Genomic DNA, 18,757 nt, shown 5'->3' with positions numbered 1-18,757 from the left:
GGTTTTCACAGGGGCGCTGGTGCCGGGTAGGCTTTCCAGACCTTCAGAACGGCTCATTTCACTGGTATGTAATTAACGAACTTCGTTGTAATGAACAAACCCTCTGTTGCAGACTTAGATAACCGTATTTGATAAGGCTTGCAGTGATCACTTTTGGAGGGTGGATTTATGACGGGGTAATTCAGTGTGAGCTAACTGTCTCTGAGGTGTAGATTTAAGGCAATTTTACACATATGCCTCAGTTTACACTGATGTCTTTGCAGGCAGTATAACAATAGTTCTAGCTGCCGTGTGGGGAGTGGATTGGAGGAGAGAGTGGGTGAGAGTAGATTTATTCTGTCAGGATACTTTTGCAAAGTCCTGCTGAGAGAGGATGAGGAATGAAAGGAGCAATCCCTGGGTGCTGACTGTGGAAAGAACCAAATGAGGAAGAAAACCGAGCTGGAGATTCCCCCAAAACTTGGGACTTCAGAGAGTAGGACATGTTGGCGTTTGTGGTGAGATGCATCTGCTTTCCTGACTGGACTCTGAGCTCCCTGAAAGCAGGGACTTGGCTTTCCACCCTCATGTCCCCAGGGTCCAGACTGGGCCCAGCTCAGGATTGTTGTTTAGGGAAGAGGAAGTTAAGTGGTAGGAAGAGAAATCAGGGAGGAGAGGAGAGGAGATGGGATAAAGGCTTATCTGGAGGGGGTGGTGTGGGGTGGGTGGGAGGTAGACTGAGGTCCACTAGGACCAGATGAGGACTTGGTTATTGTCCATCTCAGTAAGACCTTGGTGCCGAGGCTAGACCTTCCCATTGCAGAGGGAGTGGAGGATTCAAATCATGGAGGGCTGCTCTCAGGTCATTACTGTATCTCCATCCTAATAGGAAGGGCTTGTGCAGGTGAAGACATTCAGCTTGACTGTGACTGGTCCATCATTTTGGCACCTGCTCTGGCCCTGGCCCTGGGCCTGTGACATGCCGAGCTTCAGCTGTAGGACAGAACTACCTAAATGGTGGACCGAACAACTTCGTCATCCTTCAGTGACCTCAGCTAAGTAATTTCCTGGCCCCTTCATTGTTATTTAAAGAAATGATGTCGAGGATTGGGGAGCAGAAAATCAAGCCCAATGACACATTCCATCAGCACGCCCCCTGCCCTGACCATTAAGTATTTCCTGGAGTTGCTCACTTGGTAACTAAGTTGTTCACAGCTTGTCTTCCTTCCTTTATGGGATTTGTAACAAGGTCAACCCTGGCCATCACAAAGGCCCCGAGGAGGGCTGTTTATGTCATCTTGGAAAAGGAGGCAGGTTTCCGAGGCATGCTTTCTGGTCTGGATGCTGACCGCGCAGTCTCTCAGGCCCTCCTCAACATTCTGCTTAAACAAACATTATTTATGTTCAGCAGGAGAACCATTCCCCACTGTCTGCCTTCTCTTCACTCACATAAAACTGCACATTTAATTTCTGTTTACACATATATAAACCATATCTTTAGGAGCGGCCTGGGAAATTCTTGGTTGAAGATGGATTTCGCCTTTGGAAAACACAGAGGTGAGTGACATCTGTATATTGTGTTATCATAAGCGTGACACATGGGGTTGATTGGGACCAGGTGCTTCCCAGAACCCATCTGAGTGAAGTTGTAAACCTCGAGTTGACAGGCAAGGTGACAGCCCAGTTTTTGTGAGCAAAAGCTTGATTACCATCTCTGCCTTCCAGGTTAGAGGTAGCAGCCAACAGTGGAAAACCTTGGGGTGCTATGAATAAGAGGCTGAGCTTCAGCCAAAGATAACAATCTCCGAGGAGCTTGCCCACCTTTGACCTTTAAAAGCATCTCCCCGTGGACAGCATGGGTGGGCGGGGACAGACGATAATTTGGGGTCTGCCTTAGCTTTTTACAGGATGGGTAGATTCATTGAGCTTTCAGTTCTGTACTGATGAAGGCTTGTGTCCACACCAGTACTTTCTTCTTTGACAGTATGTGATACGGGAAGATAACCTTCCCTGATTTAACTCATACTCCGTGTGTACTGAGTCTGAATCCTAAAGTCTTTAAGTCGTGGCTCGTTCACTGACCAAAATGAGGTACAGAGAGGGACCGAACCTAGGGGATGTTACCTTATTTTGTTTCCTAATTTACCCTTGGGTAATTCACTCAACAGTTGGATTGGGTTATTTCCAAGAGCTCTATCCTTCTCTTCAACCCACAATTCCCTTACCCTTTGTGGATGAATTTGCCTCTTTTGGGGAGGCCCACAGATAGATTATTGAGCTCTAACTTGTCTCACTTTAGCTGAGAACCATTAAGAAAATTGGGTTATTTTCTTTAGATTTATTGGCAGGAGGAGGTGAGGGGATAATAGCGTGCTGTTTGCAAGAAAGTCTACCCCTTGGTAAGTGAGATAGCCTTCATTTGAGCTTTTATATTACACATAAGTTTGCTTTTGAATGAACAATTCTCTGTGATTTTTAAGTAAATCGAAAGAAATGGTAGCTCTGTGTACATGTGGGTATTCTGAATTAAAATTAGATTTATACATTGGGATTACCAGACAACACCTGTCCTGGGAAGTATTTCTGAAAGTATGTGAATATTCTGGTGAGTCTTGGAGTTGGTACCATGGACTATTCTGTTATTTTCCAAGACACAGGTTTTGGTTCACTAAGGCCGTTCCTATTTACGCTGTTGTGTATATTTATGCTGTTGTGTATATTTACGCTGTTGTGTATATTTACGCTGTTGTGTATATTTACGCTGTTGTGTAGTGCTGAACTTGGCAGCAATGACTGATGTCCTTCTCAGTCGAAAACAGAAACACGGCGACAGTCCTGCAAAGCTGATGATGGGGATATGAAAGAGCACGAATGCTGCCCAGCTTGGTCCCTCACCTCCCTTCTTCAGGGTAGCTTGGGTGATAAGAATGGTTAACACCCAGTGGATGCTTCAGCGACGTGCCGGGCGATCACAGGTTTCCTCAGTGCGAATGACCTAGTTTTCTCACAAAAACCCTCTCCTGTGAGACATCCTCTTTCTAAAGGTGAGGAAACTGAGGCCTGGATGAGCTTTGGAGGTTAGTGATCACTCTGGTCTGGCTGGGCCCCAGATTTTCTGGGCTCATCTTGTCAAAGGCCTGGAAACTTCAGAGGCTAGGCAAGGGGTCTCTGGTAGGAGGAATTCCAACCCTGGGACCGGCCTGCGGTTTAGATTCCAAACTTTTATACTGTGGTTGGTGGCATCCTTCTAGGAATCTCTCCTTTCTCCCCGCTGAAATCTGTGATTTTGGCTGGAAGTTTTTCCATACGTTCTGTTTGCGCCCATCCCACCATTTGAAACTTCCTGGGTTTTTGCTCTGGCATCTCTGACTCATTCTGCAACCTCCCCCCACCCAACTCCCCCCCGCCCCACCACCCCGGGGTCTCTGTAGGATATTATTTGGTTTCTGGCATGTGAGTATTTATAGTTCTAGCATTGGCTTTTTCTTTCAAGTGAAACCTAAAAGTCCTTAGAAAATAACTGGAATCTCAGGAAGAGCTTTCTGGTTTATTTTTACATGGATTAACAGACTGTGATATGCTGCGTGAGTTGCTGGAAGACAGGCTGGAGTTGGGCTTTGAGGCTGGGGGGGTCCTCTCAGGCGCCTCCCACCAAGGTCCTGGTGTGGCCATCCTCTGGGCCTGGGGACTGGCTGCCTGTTCGCAGGAGCCAGTTGATTAAAAACAAAAACAAAACCAAAACTCCACGTGCACTTTGATTTTTCTCTTGTGCTTCCCACTGTAGCTTTATTTCTACTAAAATGTTTTACAAATTGGGAGCTTGGGGCCTTAGAATGCCATCAGAATAGATTTTAGGGGATGAGAAAGTGACAACTCCAGTAACATGTCCCACTGTCCTCAAGCAGTAGGGAAGAACAGGGCCCACAAAGGTGGCCAGGCACGGTCTGCTCCTACGCACAGGAGCCGGAGCTGGCAGAGCGGGTGGGAAAATGGCTCTGGCTAAAAAGCCAGGCTTCTAGGAGGTTGATCCCTGTTCCACCCGCTGGTTGACCCCAGCCTTCTCTGGGCCTCTGTCTACCTATATACAAATGGTGATGGTCCTAGGGCTCATGGGAGGATGACACATAGTGATGATCTTTAAATGTCAGCTCCCACTAAGGGTGTCCATCCAGATTTCAGCACACGGTTACATCAGACTGTGCACATCCCTGCACCCAGGTCTGCACCTGCCTCCAGAGATGCCCGGTCTTCTTTTGGAAGGTCCCCGGGCTCCCATCTTCCCACTGTGCAGGGCTGTAAATGAGATGATTGTCAAGGACCGTACTAAGCCTGAATATGTGCACGTCCACAGACGTAGCTCCTTTGGGTTGACTTACAGAGCTGGCCCTTTGGGCACGGGCCCCCAGCTTCCCAGGCAGAGCCGAAAACCGTTAAGTCTCCCATGTCAGCCAAGTCCTTGTAAGTGGCTGGGAACCACCCTCACCCCCTGGGCAGAATAAGACAGGGAAGGCTGGGCTTAACAGAGACTCAGACGACCAGTTTTAAATAAATAAGCTGTATTATCTGTACAAAAAATATAAATACAGTTTTGTGTTTTAGAGGAGGAAGTGCCTCCTTCCACATTATTCAGCCGCTCTAATCACCTTGTGCTGCTGCTGAGTCACGATTCACAGAACAAACAGTAAATGTACATTCATCTCATGCAAGGAGCTCGCTACTTCCCACCCCAAACCTGGGTCCTCCAGGCTGGCTCTGAAACCCACTCCAGCTGCTGCAGCCTGACACGAGGCGGAGCTGGAGGACACCTGCCATTTAGGAAATGTAAATATCGGCCACTGGTTTTCCATAGCTTTTGAACTAGAAATCACCAACCACGTCAGTTAATAGTACGGAATTGGTCTTCTTTGTTCCGTGCGTAACTATTGCGTCACAAGTGAATACCCTCTTACTGCCCTGTCATCCCATGTTAGCTTTACAATGAATTCTGTACACAGTGAATGGACCTGGAGTTAAACATCAGGTTCTATTAAAAATAGGAACAATACAATAATTACCACTGAGTAATTACAGGAACGCAACCGTAGGAAGTTAATAAAAAGTCCCCCAAATACTTTGTTTTCTGGATGACAATGTACAATTATTAATATTGCACTTTTTTTATACAAGAAATCCTAATAAATATTCACAAAAGATATACAGACATAGAAAACATTCTCTTTTATTTTAAATAAACAGGACACTGATTTTTAGTAACATGATTTCTTAGAGCCCATTGTGGTGAGGAAGAAAGAGACCCACATTAATTGTCCATAGCTCCCCTGCGGAGAACACAGCTTAATATTCTTACACTGCCCATCCCCCCCCCCCACCCGTCTCTGACTTCCAGGCACCCTGGTATCAGGGGTGGCCCTGGGGCTGAGTGGCATTTTTCGAGTCTGTATGTGGGGGGTGGGGTGGCTGATCTGAGGGTTGAATGACGGTGGCCAACAGGGGGAGGTGGCCAAAACCACGCACCCAGAGCCCCTCTGCTGAAAGCAATTTGCCAAATAGTCCCAGAATTTCAGGTTTGCCACAAGACCGTCCACAGCCGTTTTAATGTAGCTGATGGGCATTTCTGGAAGGGTGTTTGCTGTCTTGCTTATAAATTCCTAAAATGGGTGGTATTCATTTTCATAAGGTTCGTAGCATTTCATTGCATGGGGGGAACAGGTTGAAAAGCCTTTGAGGGCCCTCCTACAAGCTGTAGGTACCCTATGGCTTTGCCACCACACCCTGCCCCCCTGCCTCAAGCTGCTGTGTAAACTGGAGGGGAGCTCTCATCGTGCTCCTGCAACGGCTTGCACAAAGCCAGTTGTCCCACCGCGTGTCCTGGCCAGCTCCAGAAGTGGCTCCCATGACCTGGTGGGTCCTCGCTGGCACACTGACCCCGGTCCCTTAAGTGGAGCAGCATCAGCCATCTAGGCAGAAAACCCAGACTGTTCACCCTCAAAATGCCCCGGGCGCGTGTCAGCAGTTGATCCTGGGTTGGGGTGGCGGTGGTGCGGAACTTGTGATTTAGGCAGAAACGCCAGGGCTGTGCTGCCTGCATAACCAGAGCCTGAGGTCCCACTAGCTTCTCTCTGGGTGTAGAGGCAGCATGTTCACTGAGATGACACGGGGAGTGCGGACTCCCCCCCAGTGCAAGGGGGAGGGTATGTGTTCTACTGCATGGCATGGGCCCCCAGGGCCTGTGCCCTCTAGGAGTGCAGCAGAGTTCAGAGTGTCCCTTCCCTTCACCTACCTGCACTGCCCCACTGAGGACCGTGTACAGGCTTCTTTTGGCTTCTGTACCCTTCCCCCCACTTTGTGTTTGGCCTCACGTGTGCTGTAGGCCCCCCTGGATGGTCTCCTCCTGACTGCTGTGTATTGGTGCTTTGAGTTCTCACGGCTCCCCACCAGAAGCGCTGAGTTCTGGCCTGGGTTCTTCTTGACAGTGTCCTCCCCTCCCTGCCTGCTCTTTCCAAGGCAGAGGAGGACACAGAGCAGCAGCACACTCCTGGGGTGACAGCATGCTGCCAGGGAAGACACAGCTGGTGATCTGAAGTCTGTATCAAGGCTTTACAAATGCTGTCACCCTCCCCTCCCATCTCTCGTCCGTTCTTGGCCCCGACTCCCTGCTGTCCTCAGGAGCTATGCTGGCCTCTTCCACGGTCTGGGACCCACGGTGGGGAAGGTGTCTGCTCTGCGACCTCCTTTAGACCCCTTTCCTGGTCTTGCCCCGACATCCTGTCCTCCAGCTAACTGAGAGAGAGGACATGGTGAAGTCCTCCCGTCTGGGGTGGGAGAGGAGGTCAGACAAGGGTGTGTGTGGTGGGGGCGGGGAGAGGGCAATCAATAAATAAACAAAGAAAGCATAAATTCTGTCCAAGGTGGTGGCGTGAGTCCTCTGTGTGGCCAGGGTGGGGTTCCGCCCTGGGCCCCATCTTCACGCTTTGCCACAGGTCCCACAGCAGCGAGATTTGAACTGGCTGAGCTGGCAGAGTTTCAGCTGCTTCACCTTCTCGCAGTACCTGGTGGTGTCCCTGCATTCCACTGGGAAGGGGACAGAAGCAAGATGTGAAACAGAGCCCAAGGCCTGGGGCCCAGGGAGCTCGCTGGGGTCTGCCTTGGTCAGTGGGCTCCTGGGCGGGAGGGGCCACTGCTGTCCGGCACCTGGAGTCTCGTCCTGCCTTGGTGGACCTCTGTCACATGCCTCCCAGGCTGCCCCCAGGGTGCCGTGGCGGGCGGGGTGATGGGGGGGCCCCCTCTATTTCCTTACCCTGTCCACCTAAGCCTCTCTCCTCCTTCCCCTGACTGTGCCTGACCTGAGCACTGTGGCATGCTAGCTCTAAATGAGATGGACCTTAAATATTGGTGCTGATTTGGGTGGTGGACCTCTGTGACTAACACAGTCTGAACTACTTAGACCGAATGTTAGTATGGATGGTGGTGAGCTCTTGAGCCACAGATGGGTCAGCGCCACCCAGAGAACAAAGATCACCTCTCCTTGGTGTATAAGCAAGGGGACAGTGTGCCCATGGGGCCTTAGCCTTGGCAACCTGATGCTCGGAGAGGCCCCATTTGGGAGACACGTGCATGGCCACATTCTAAAATTTCTTCTTCTTTGCCTCCTACTTTGTCTTCATCCCTTCCCTTTGTCCCACCTCCAGTTTGTTTCAGGTCCAGAGGAAGAAAGAATACCCGATTGGGATACAAATGCCAATGTTGCGCAGAGGAGAATCCAAACTTGAGGAATGGGGGAGTGAATGAATATCTGATCTCAAGGGGATGGGGCCCCCTTGCAGTGGGCACCCCTGGGGTGGGAGTGGGGAGGGAGCGTGGCTGCTCCTTGTTCTGCCAGAAGTGGAGTTTTGATGGGTGCAGGCCAGATGGGCAGGCGGCGCTTGGTGCGCTCTCCTTGCGTGGACAGTACTTTCTGTCTAGTGGCCTGGCCCCTGGGGACGCACTGCTTGTCCTCTCTGGGTACCCGCCAAGCTACTGCAGGTAAGCTGGAGGCCGATTTCATCTAGCACTGGGCCAGTAGCACCTGGCTTTGCTCAGGGCCACAATCCCCTGGCTTGGCTCAGTGCCTCGGGGGCAGACTTAGCCAGCTTTTATGGCCCGGACATGAGTGCACACATCCTTGCACACATCTTGGCTTGCTCTCAGGCACCCTTCTGAAAAGACCCAACTCTGGCCCCAGCTCACTGTCCCTGGGAAACCCTATCGTGGGCCCTAGGCTCAGGTTTGGTCCCCAGGCTTGCTCTTTGGCCCCCATGCCCTATGGGGAATGGGCCGAAGGCTCTTTGGGGTTGGCACGTACTGTTTTCACATGGGGTGATGTTGCAACGCTGCCAGTTGGTGGGCCGGGGCCCCCAGGAGCACAGGTGCTCGGGCACGGCCTTGTTGGTGCGGGCATGCACGCACTCCACGCGCCGGGCCTGGAAGCCGTAGTTGCCACATGTCGCTGTGCACAGGCTCCACAGGCTGACCCTCCAGTGTACGCTGCAGGCTTCTGACCAGCAGTTCTGGGTGCTCACGGGCCTGTGGGAGGTGGGGGGCAGGGTTAGGGTCTGCCGCGGGAGGGGTGGGATCCGGGAAGGCCGGGCAGCCCTTCAGGCCTCTGGTGCTAGCAGAGGTGGGTTCTGATCTCTGTCGGTGAGTGGCTGTAAGATCTCAGAAGGCCGTTGGCTCTCACTGGGCCTCGGGGTACTCAGCTCTATGAAATCTGTATCACTGCATGGCCCAGGAATGAGGTCTCTCCAGGATGGGGGCTGACAGAGGAAGGGGCTGGGTGGGGATCGTAAGCCCTCACCCCAAGGGAACATCCATAGGCCAGTAGGACTGGGAGCAGGGACTGGATAGGAATGATTGTAGACCCAGGGATCAGCATCCTCATTTTAGCCTAACTTCTACTGGGGGACCAACAAACATGAGGGGCTACTGGAGCCCTTGAGGTCTGGTGACCCCCATGTGGGCCTCACTTCCTGCTCACCCCGGGGCTAGTGCCAGTCTCCTGCAGCATCAGGCCAACCCCAGGGGAACAGCACCCTCTGTGCTCTTTATCTCCAAAAGAGAAGGCCAGCCTGGCCCACTGAGTACGTGCAAGGCCACCCCGGGGCCATCTATCTCTTGGGAGAACGGGGGCCCCAGGGAGAACCAGGTGAAAGGGCAGGGCGTCTGACCATGCGGACATGGGATGCTGGAGGAGAAACGTCCTCTCAACACTGTCTTTCCATGCTGTTGACACAGGGCCTGGGGAACGGAGGTCCGCGGCTTTCTCCTACCTCGGAAGGGCGCTGCACTGCTCCAATGGTAAGGTGATGCCGTCCCGTGTCTGGCAGAACACTTGTCTGTGTTGCACGGCTAGGTGAGGCCCGATGCAAGGCCCGTTGCACTGGGAAGCAGAAGAAGGTGACATGTATGTTAGCCAAGGTAAGGGTGGCGAGGGGGGTGCAGGGTGCAATGCTCAGGCTGCGTGGGACACAGAATCCCTCAGAGCATTTTGTCTGGGGCCTTCCGATCATTTCGTCTTGCCCTTCTTTGTGTCACCTAAAGGACATTCGCTGGCAGGTTTTTTTTCTTTGTGCCGTGGCATTAATGGTTAGCTTTCCTGTGGTCAGTAAGCATTCTGTTAGCAAATGGCTAATGGTCGTGTAGAGCCAGTCAGAGCACGTGCGTTCCCTTCCCAGACGAACCACATCAAAGGGATCTTGGCAGAAAGCACTAAGAACGTGGTGTGGTCAACTTTCAGGCAGAAGCCCTCCAGGTGCCCCTTCAGTCCATGGGGCAATGTGGTTGGTTATTTTCTTGCTAAATTCATTCAGGTTAGCAAGTCCATCATTTCTTTGCTTTCTTCAGCTTCATTGTTTCCAGGTTAGACCCAGTGCGGCTGAACGGAAGTAGACTTAGGTATGTGTAGTCAGTCCCTGCTCAGGGCCTCCTGCTGTGTGCTGCTCGAGGCGGTTAAGCTTTTCTCAGAGTCACCAGAGCCCGACCGTCACAGGAAGCACCCCGCCTGCCCAATAGTGTCCTTGTAAGCGCAACAGCAGCGGGCCCTTAGCCAGCGTCTGCTACTGGAGTGGAGTAAGCAGACAGACAGCCCTGACAGGTCACTTTCGAAAAAAGGCTCTTGGGGATCTTTGGACTCCAAGGGTCCATGGGGGAGCTGTTCACCTTCAAAATGATAAGCAGAAATCTTTCAAAAAATTTATTTTTGACCCCCTTCAACCATTTCTCTCACCCTCTAATTCCCTGCTTCTTGCAACTACTATCTATTCTGTGTGTGTGTGTGTGTCTTAGATTCTGCATATAGGAGAAAGCATATGGTATGTGTCTTCTTTCATTTAGCCTAACGCCCTCAAGATCTGTTTATGTTGTCACAAATGGCAAGATTTCATTCTTTATGGTTGAATAATATTCCATTATTCCATTATATATATTCCATATAATGGAATATATATAATGGAATATATATATATATATATGGAATATATATATATTATATATATATATATTTATACACATACACACACACACACACACACACACACACATGAAATGGCATCCATGATACAAATTATCTCTATATACCACACTTACTCTATTCATTCATCTACTGATGGCCATGTAGATTGTGTGCATGTTTGCTTGTTATAAATAATGCAATGAATATGGGGGTGCATATGTCTTTTTGAGCTAGCATTTTCATTTTCCTTGGATAAATTCTACCCAGAAGTGGAATTGCTGGTTCATATGGCAGGTCTGTTGTCCATTTTTTGAGGAATAGCCCTGCTGTTTTCCATAGTGACTGCATCAATTTATATTCCCACCAACAGCCTACAGGGGTTATCTTTTCTCCGTATCCTTGCCAACAGCTGTTGTCTTTTTGATAATAACCATTTCAACAGGTGTGAAGTAATAGCTCATTGTGGTTTTGATTTGCATTTTCTTGACAAGTAGTGATTATGTACTAAGATGCATTTTCATGTACCTGTTGGCCATCTATATATCTTTTGGGAAAAAGATCTATCCAGATCTTCCACACATTAAAAAAAAAATTTTTTTGGCTATTAAGTTGCATGAATTCCTTATATAAATACACACACACACACACACACATAGATCTTAAAGGTTTTATTTATTTGAGAGAGAGAGAGTGTGAGTGAGACAGCATGAGAGGGGAGAGGGTCTGAGGGAGAAGCAGACTCCTTGCTGAACTGGGAGCCTGATGCAAGACTCAATCCTGGGACTCTGGGATCATGACCTGAGCCAAAGGCAGTTGCTTAACCAACTGAGCCACCCAGGTCCCCCTCATTATATATTTTGGATAGTAGTCCCTAATTAGATTTATGATTAGCAAATATTTTCTCCCATTCAGTAGCTTGCCTCTTCATTTTGTTGATGCTTTCCTTTGCTGTATGGAAGCTTTTAGTATGATGTTGTATTGCTTATTTTTGCTCTTGTAGTTTTTGCTTTTCATGTCAGATTAAAAAAAGAAAACCAGTAATGCTTATATCAAAGGACCTTGTTACCTTTTTTTTTTTTTTTTGAGAGAGAAAGAGCACAAATGCGGGGGAGGGGCAGAGGGAGAGAGAAAGAATCTCAAGTAGGCTCCACGCTCAGTGTGAAGCCCAACACAGGGTTTGATCTCATGACACTGAGGTCATGACCTTAGCCGAAATCAAGAGTCAGATGCTTAACTGACTGAGCCACTCAGGTGCACCTGCTTACATTGTGTGATAAGAGTTTTATGGTTTCAGATGTTTAAGTCTTTAATCCATTTGAGTTAATTTTTGTGTATGGGGTAAGATCGTGGTTAATTTTCCTTCTTTTGTATGTGGCTAGTTTTCCCAACCTCATTTATTAAAGAGACTATCCTTTCCTTATCACATATTCTTCCGTCTTTGTAGAAAACTCATTGACCATATGTATATACAGGAGTTTAATTCTGGGTTTCTGTTTTGTTCAATTGATCAATGTCTGTTTTTATGCCAATACTGTATACTGTTTTGATTAGCTTTTTTTCTTTTTCATTTATTTGAGAGAGAGAGAGAGTATAAGATGGGGGAGGTCAGAAGGAGAAACAGACTCCCAGCTGGGCAGGGAGTCTGATATGGGGCTTGATCCCAGGACTCTGGGATCATGACCTGAGCTGGACAGCCACTTAAACAATTGAGCCACCAAGGCCCCCCATTGCCTGTAGCATTTTTTTTTTTTAAAGATTTTATTTATTTATTTGAGAGAGAGAGCATGAGAGGGGAGAAGGTCAGAGGGAGAAGCAGACTCCCCATGGAGCTGGGATCCTGATTGTGGGACTCGATCCTGGGACTCCAGGATCATGACCTGAGCTGAAGGCAGTCGCTTAACCAACTGAGCCACCCAGGTGCCCCCTGCCTGTAGCTTTTTAATAGAGTTTGAAATTAGGGATCATGGGCCCTCCAGCTTTTTTGTCTTAAGATTGTTTTGGCTATTTGTTTTGTTTTGTAGTTCCATAGAAATTTTAGGATTATTTGTTCTGTGAAAAATGCCATTGGAATTTTGATAGGGATTGCATTTCATCTGTATGTTGCTTTGGGCAATATGGACCTTCTATCAATATTCATTCTTCCAACCCGTAAGCACAGAATATCTCTCCATTTATTTGTGTCATCTTCAATTCTTTCACAAATGTTTTCAGTTTTCAGTAATCACCTCCTCGGTTAAATGTATTCCTAGGTATATTTTTCATTTTGATGCAGTTATAACTGGGACTGTTTTCTTCATTTCTCTTTGATAGTTCGGTGCCGATTTTTGTATATTGATGTTGTATCCTGCAACTTACTGAATTTGCTTATTATAACAGGTTTTGAAGAGTCCTTAGGGTTTTCTATACACAGTAGCATGTCATTTTTACTTTTCCTTTTTTAATTTGGATGCCTTTTATTTCTTAATTGCTCTAGCTAGGACTTCTTATACTATGTTAAAGATGGAGAGAGTGGGTGTCCTCTTGTTTCTGATCTTGGAAGAAAGGCTTTCAGCTTTGTACCATTGAGGAGGATGTTAGCGGTGGACTTGTCATATATGGCCTTTATTATGCTGATGTACATTCCCCTTTTACCCATTTTTTTCCCCTCCAATGAACTTTAAAAAAATTTTTTTAAATTAACATTCAATGTATTATTAGCCCCAGGGGTACAGGTCTGTGAATCGCTAGGATTACACACTTCACAGCACTCATCATATCACATACCCTCCCCAATGTCCGTAACCCAACCACCCTCTCCCTAACCCCCTCCCGCCGGCAACCCTCAGTTTGACTTGTGAGATAAGAGTCTCTTATGGTTTGTCTCCCTCCCGATCCCATCTTGTTTCAATTATTCTTTTCCTACCCCCAAACCCATGTTGCCTCTCAATGTCCTCATATCAGGGAGATCATATAATTGTCTTTCTCTGATTTATTTCGCTAAGCATAATACTCTCTAGTTCCCTTTTACCCACTTTTTAAAAGGGTTTTTATCATGAATGGGTACTGAATTTTGTCAGATGTTTTTTCTGCATCTATTGAGATACAATTTTTATCCTTCATTTTGTTGAACGTGGTGTATGTATCACATTGATCAATTTGTGGATGTTAAACTATCCTTGCATCTGAGGTAAACTGCATTTGCTCATGCTGTATGATTCTTTTCATATATTTTTGAATTTAGCTAGTGAAAATTTTGTTGGGGGTCTTTGTATCTATGTTCAGCAGGGATACTGGAGTGTAATTTACCTGTGCCTGGCTTTCAGTTAATGTTTTTAAGGTTCATTTCTATTGTAGCATGTATAGAATTTCAATCCTTTTAAAGGCTGGATAATACTCTATTGTAAGTATATACTACACTCTGTTTATCCAACCATCTGTCAGTGGATATTTGTGCCTTTAGGCTATTGTGATGTTACTTGTGAACATTAGTGTACATATATTTGTACAAATATATTTGTTCAAATCCTTGCTTTCAGTAGTTTTGAGTATGCACCTGGTAGTGGAATTGCTGGATCTTATGGAATTCTATGTTCAGTATTTTGAGAAACTGCTACACTGGTTTCCACAGTAGCTGTACCATTTTACATTACCACCAGTAGTGCACAAAAGTTCCAATTTTCCACATTTCCACCAATGCTTGTTATTTAATTTTATTTTTAAAAATAATGAAGGGGCATCTCATTATAGTTTTAATTTGCAGTTCTCTAATTGCTAGTGATGTTGAACATCTTTTTATGTGTGTATTGTCCATTTGTAAGTCTTCTTTGGAGAAATGTTTATTCTAGGTTTTGTGTTTTGTTGTTAAGTTGTAGTTCTCTTCTTTGTATTTTGGATATTAATCCTTCATCAGATTTACGATTTGTAAGTATTTTCTCACATTCTGTGGGGATACTGTCCTTTGATGAAGACAAGCTTTCAATTTTGATGACATCCAGTTTATCCAATTTTTCTTTGATTAATTGTGCTTTTTGTGTCCTTTCCAAAAAAACCATTGCCAAGCCAGTGTTATGAAGCTTCTTCCCTATGTTTCTTTTTAGAGTTTATACTTTTAACCCTTACATTTAAGTCTTTGATCCATTTCAAGTTAATTTTGGCACATAATTAAAATAAGGATCCAGCTTTCTTCTCTAGCATGTAGTTACCCAGTTTTCTCAGCGCCATTTGTTGAAAAGCTGTTTTCTTCCTCATTGAATGATCCTGGCACACTTCATCTGATCATATGTACAAAAGTTTATTTCTGGGCTCTCTGTTCCATTCCCTTGCACTGTATGCCAGAACTACACTGTTTCGATTACTGTAGCTTTGTAGTAAGTTTGGTATCAGGAAATGTGAAGCCTCTAACTTTGTTCTTTTTCAAGAATTTTTTTTTTTTTTTTGGATATTCAGAGTCTCTTGATACTCCATCTGAATTTTAGGTTGGATTTTCTTATTTCTGCATAAAGTCCTTGGGATTTTAAATCTCTGGATCCATTTGAGCTGTACTGACATCTTAATAATAAATTTTCTAATCCATGAACACAGGATGTCTTTTCGTTTCTTTTGGTCGTCTTTAATTTCTCTTAGTAATGTTTTGTAGTTTTCAGTGTACAAGTCTTTTACCTCCTTGGTTAAGTTTATAAGTAGAATGATCTTTTTTGTTTCTGGCACTTTAGAGCCAAATTTATTTTTTTAAATTCTGGTTAGTTGACATACAGTTCAATATTGGTTTCAGGAGTAGAGTTCAGTGGTTCATCATAACCACCCAGTCCTCATCCAAACAAATACCCCTTTAATACCTATCGTCCATCTTTCCCATTCCCCAAACACCTCCTTCCATCAACCCTGTTTTCTATAGTTAAGAGTCTCTCATGATTTGTTTCCCCCTCTCTCTCTTTTGTTCCCCCTCCTGAATGTTCACCTGTTTTGTTTCTTAAATTCCATATATGATGAAACTGTATGGTATTTGTCTTTCTCTGATTAACTTATTTTACTTAGCATAATATATTCTAGTTCTGTCCATGTTGTTGCAAATGGCAACATTTCATTTTGATGGCTGAGTAGTATGATTTTCTTAATTTTCTAAAGTACAAAATATATAATTTGAAATATATATGTTGTATATATCATATATCATCCTATATATCAAATTATATATAAATATATAAGAAATACATGATTTTAGATCATAGTTCATGCATAGATACACAACTGATTTCTATTAATTTTTTTATCTTGCAACTTTGTTGAGTTCATTTATTAGCTCCAAGAGATTTCTTCCAGTGTTGGTATTGGGATTTTTAGGGTTTTTACAGAAGAGATTGTGTCATCTATAACAGAGATAATTTCAATTCTTTTCTAACTTGGGTGGCTTTTCTTTCTTTTTCTTGCCTAATCGCTCTGAACTTCCAATACTATGTTGAATGGAAGTGGTGAACATTGCATTCTTGTCTTCTTCCTCATCCTAGCAGGGAAAATTTTTAGTCTTTGCTACTGATTATGATAGCTATGGGTTTTTTTTAGCTGTGGGTTTTTCATCTATGGTGTTTATTATTATTATTTTTAAAGATTTTCTTTATTTGACAGAGACGCAGGGAGAGTGGAAGAGGGAGAAGCAGGCTCCCCGCCAGGTGGAGGCAGGGAGCCCGATGTGGGGCTCGATCCCAGGACATGAGCCAAAGGCAGACGTTTAATGACTGAGCCACCCAGGTGCCCCTATGGTGTTTATTATTTTGAGGTAGTTTCTTTTTATTACTAGTTTTTTGAGTTTTTATCACAAAAGAATTTTGAATTTCATCAAAGGCTTTTTCTGCATCAGTTGAGATCATGTATTTTTTTTTTCCTTTTATCATTTTAATATGGTATAATGGTATTATCATGGTTAATTATCATATGTTGAACCATCCTTATATTACAAGAATAAATCCTACCTGAAGGTTTGTAATCCTTTTAATATGCCCCTATATTTCATTTGCTAGTATTCTCTTGAGGATTCTGCAGTAAAAGAGGGAATGAAGTGGGGAAGGAAGCCATAAGATGTACCAAAGTGGGGACACCTGGGTGGCTCAGTGGGTTAAGCCTCTGCCTTCAGCTCAGGTCATGGTCTCAGGGTCCTGGGATCGAGCCCCAAGTCGGGCTCTCTGCTCAGCGGGGAGCCTGCATCCCTCTCTCTCTCTGCCTGTGTCTCTGCCTACTTGTGATCTCTCTGTCAAATAAAAAAATCTTTTTTTTTTTTTTAAAAAGATGTATCAAAGTGGCAAAAGTTAGTCCTTCCTTACCATTAATTACTTTAAAAGGGAAAAAACTCCCCACTTAAAAGGCAGATATTAGCGTAACAGCTTAGAATTTGATTTTTTTAAACCTCTCTACAAAAGTAAAAGGATGGAGAAAGATAATCCGTGCAGAAGTAGGAACAAAAAGAGAGCTGCGGTGGCTATCCTAATAAGAAAATTATATATTGATAAAAGGCCAAGATATAACAACTATTAACATATATGCATAAGCACCAAACCTCCAAAATGCATGACTCAAACACTGATACCTAAAGACAGAAATAGTTCTCCAATAATAACTGGACACTAAACACCCAACTTTCAGTAATGGATAAGACAACCAAAACATCAATAAATAAGAATTTAACAAGACTACAGTCCAGTTGGACCTAAGAAACCTATATAGAAAACTCTACCAAATCGGAGCAGAATACACATTTTTTTTCATGTTAGGCCACAAAACAAGTCTTAATAAATAGAAAAAAATGAAATCATACAGAATATCCTTTTACCACATGAATTTCTGCCTCAGTAATTAAAAGGGATATTGGTTGTTAGTTTTCTTGTATTGTCTTCCTCTGGCTTTGGTATCAGGGTAATCCTGGCCTCACAGAACGAGTTAGGGAGTGTTAGTATTCCTTCCCTTTCAATTTTTATGAGGCATAAATGCAGGCATAAATTCTTAAATATTAGGTAGAATTCACCAGTGAGAACATCTGGGCCAGGGCTTTTCTTACTGATTGAATTTCCCTATTAGTTACAGGTCTATGTGTATTTTTATTTCCTTACAATGTGATCTTATTTTGTGTGTTTCTAGGAAATTGTCTGTTGCATCTAGGGTATTCAGTTTGTTGGTGCACCACTGTTCATAGTACTAATGTATTACCACTTTTATTTCAGATTTTAATAATTTGAGTTTTCTGGGTTTTTTTTTCCTTAGTGTAGCTAAAAGTTGGTTCATCTTGTAGATCTTCTGAAAGAACCAAATTTTGATTTCATTGATTTTTATTTATAGATATTATTGTCTTTATTATTTGTCTTTATTATTTCCTTTCTTCTAGCAGCTTTGGATAGTTTGCTCTTGTTTTAGTTCTTTAACACCAGAAGTTAGGCTGTTTTTGGAAGTCTTTCTTTTTTAATGTAAGCATTTATAAATATATTCTTTTTCTCTGAGCACTGTGTCCTCTGCATCCTGTGTTTCACTTGTTTCAAGGTATTTTCCCAATATTTGTGAATTTTTCTTCTTAAATAACAGTTGGAAAAAACCCCTCTCCCAGTTTTTGTATACAGACTCTGTGCCTGGGCACTCCTTCACTGATTAGCTGGGTGTGCTCTGAGCCTAGGCATCAGCCTGAAGTGAAAGCTTAGGATCTTGCTCAGGTCTTTACTGTGATCGTGTGTCTTGCCTGGGCCTTGCATGTAGTTTCCTTAATTTCCCTGTACATATGTCTACTTTCTAATGTTTTTATTTCCTAAGGCATCTCACCCCATGTCCTCAGGGCCTTCGGTGGTCTATTTCATGTCTTTATAATTTCTTGCCCCAGGTGTCTTCAGGTCTGTAGTCCCCCTTCAACTTTCACAAGCAGTGGCTGCCTCCCCCCACTTGAGATCTTAGTTGAGATAGAGACCCTTCCTTTAGGTGGTTCCCCGGTAGGTTAGAACACTGCAGATAGGCTTTTCTGTACTCCTTATGGATTGAGGGAGGGAAATGAACTGCTGATGCCTCTGGGCTGAGACTGTGCCATGCTGAGGAGAGGGTGGGGAAGGATGAATGAGAATGCCACAGAATTTCCTGCTTTTTTGAAGGTAGATTTTAATTTCAGTGTTTGCTTGGTTATTGTAGGATTTTACTCCTATAGGGTAATTTCAGCCAGTTTTTGGTTGGTTTTTGATGTTTCTATGGGAGAATGGGAACTTAGGGCTACCTAGTACCTCTAGTCATTTTGCTAATGTTCCTTGACTACAACTGGAAATTACTCACTGCTGATTTGACTTGCGCCCATTG

The 18,757-nt window shown here is 44.8% G+C and overlaps 1 protein-coding gene across 2 annotated transcripts in view; it reads right to left on the bottom strand.

The window, feature by feature from the left end:
• Positions 1-6,943: 6,943 nt before the first annotated feature.
• Positions 6,944-18,757, bottom strand: part of ADAMTSL1 (ADAMTS like 1) — a gene marked incomplete at its 3' end in the record, with an annotated part of 404,822 nt that continues 393,008 nt past the window's right edge. For both annotated transcript variants that reach the window (XM_080819725.1, XM_080819726.1), the window contains 3 exons: positions 9,285-9,394; positions 8,321-8,541; positions 6,944-7,050 (listed from right to left, as the gene is read on the bottom strand). In XM_080819725.1, the coding sequence (XP_080675851.1) occupies positions 6,944-7,050; positions 8,321-8,541; positions 9,285-9,394 (438 nt within the window). The remainder of the gene's footprint in view (positions 7,051-8,320; positions 8,542-9,284; positions 9,395-18,757) is intronic.

This window comes from Martes martes (genome assembly GCF_963455335.1).
Source record: "Martes martes genome assembly, chromosome: 12".
NCBI classification, from domain to species: Eukaryota; Metazoa; Chordata; class Mammalia; order Carnivora; family Mustelidae; genus Martes; species Martes martes.
This window is presented reverse-complemented; position numbering and strand designations above follow the sequence as displayed.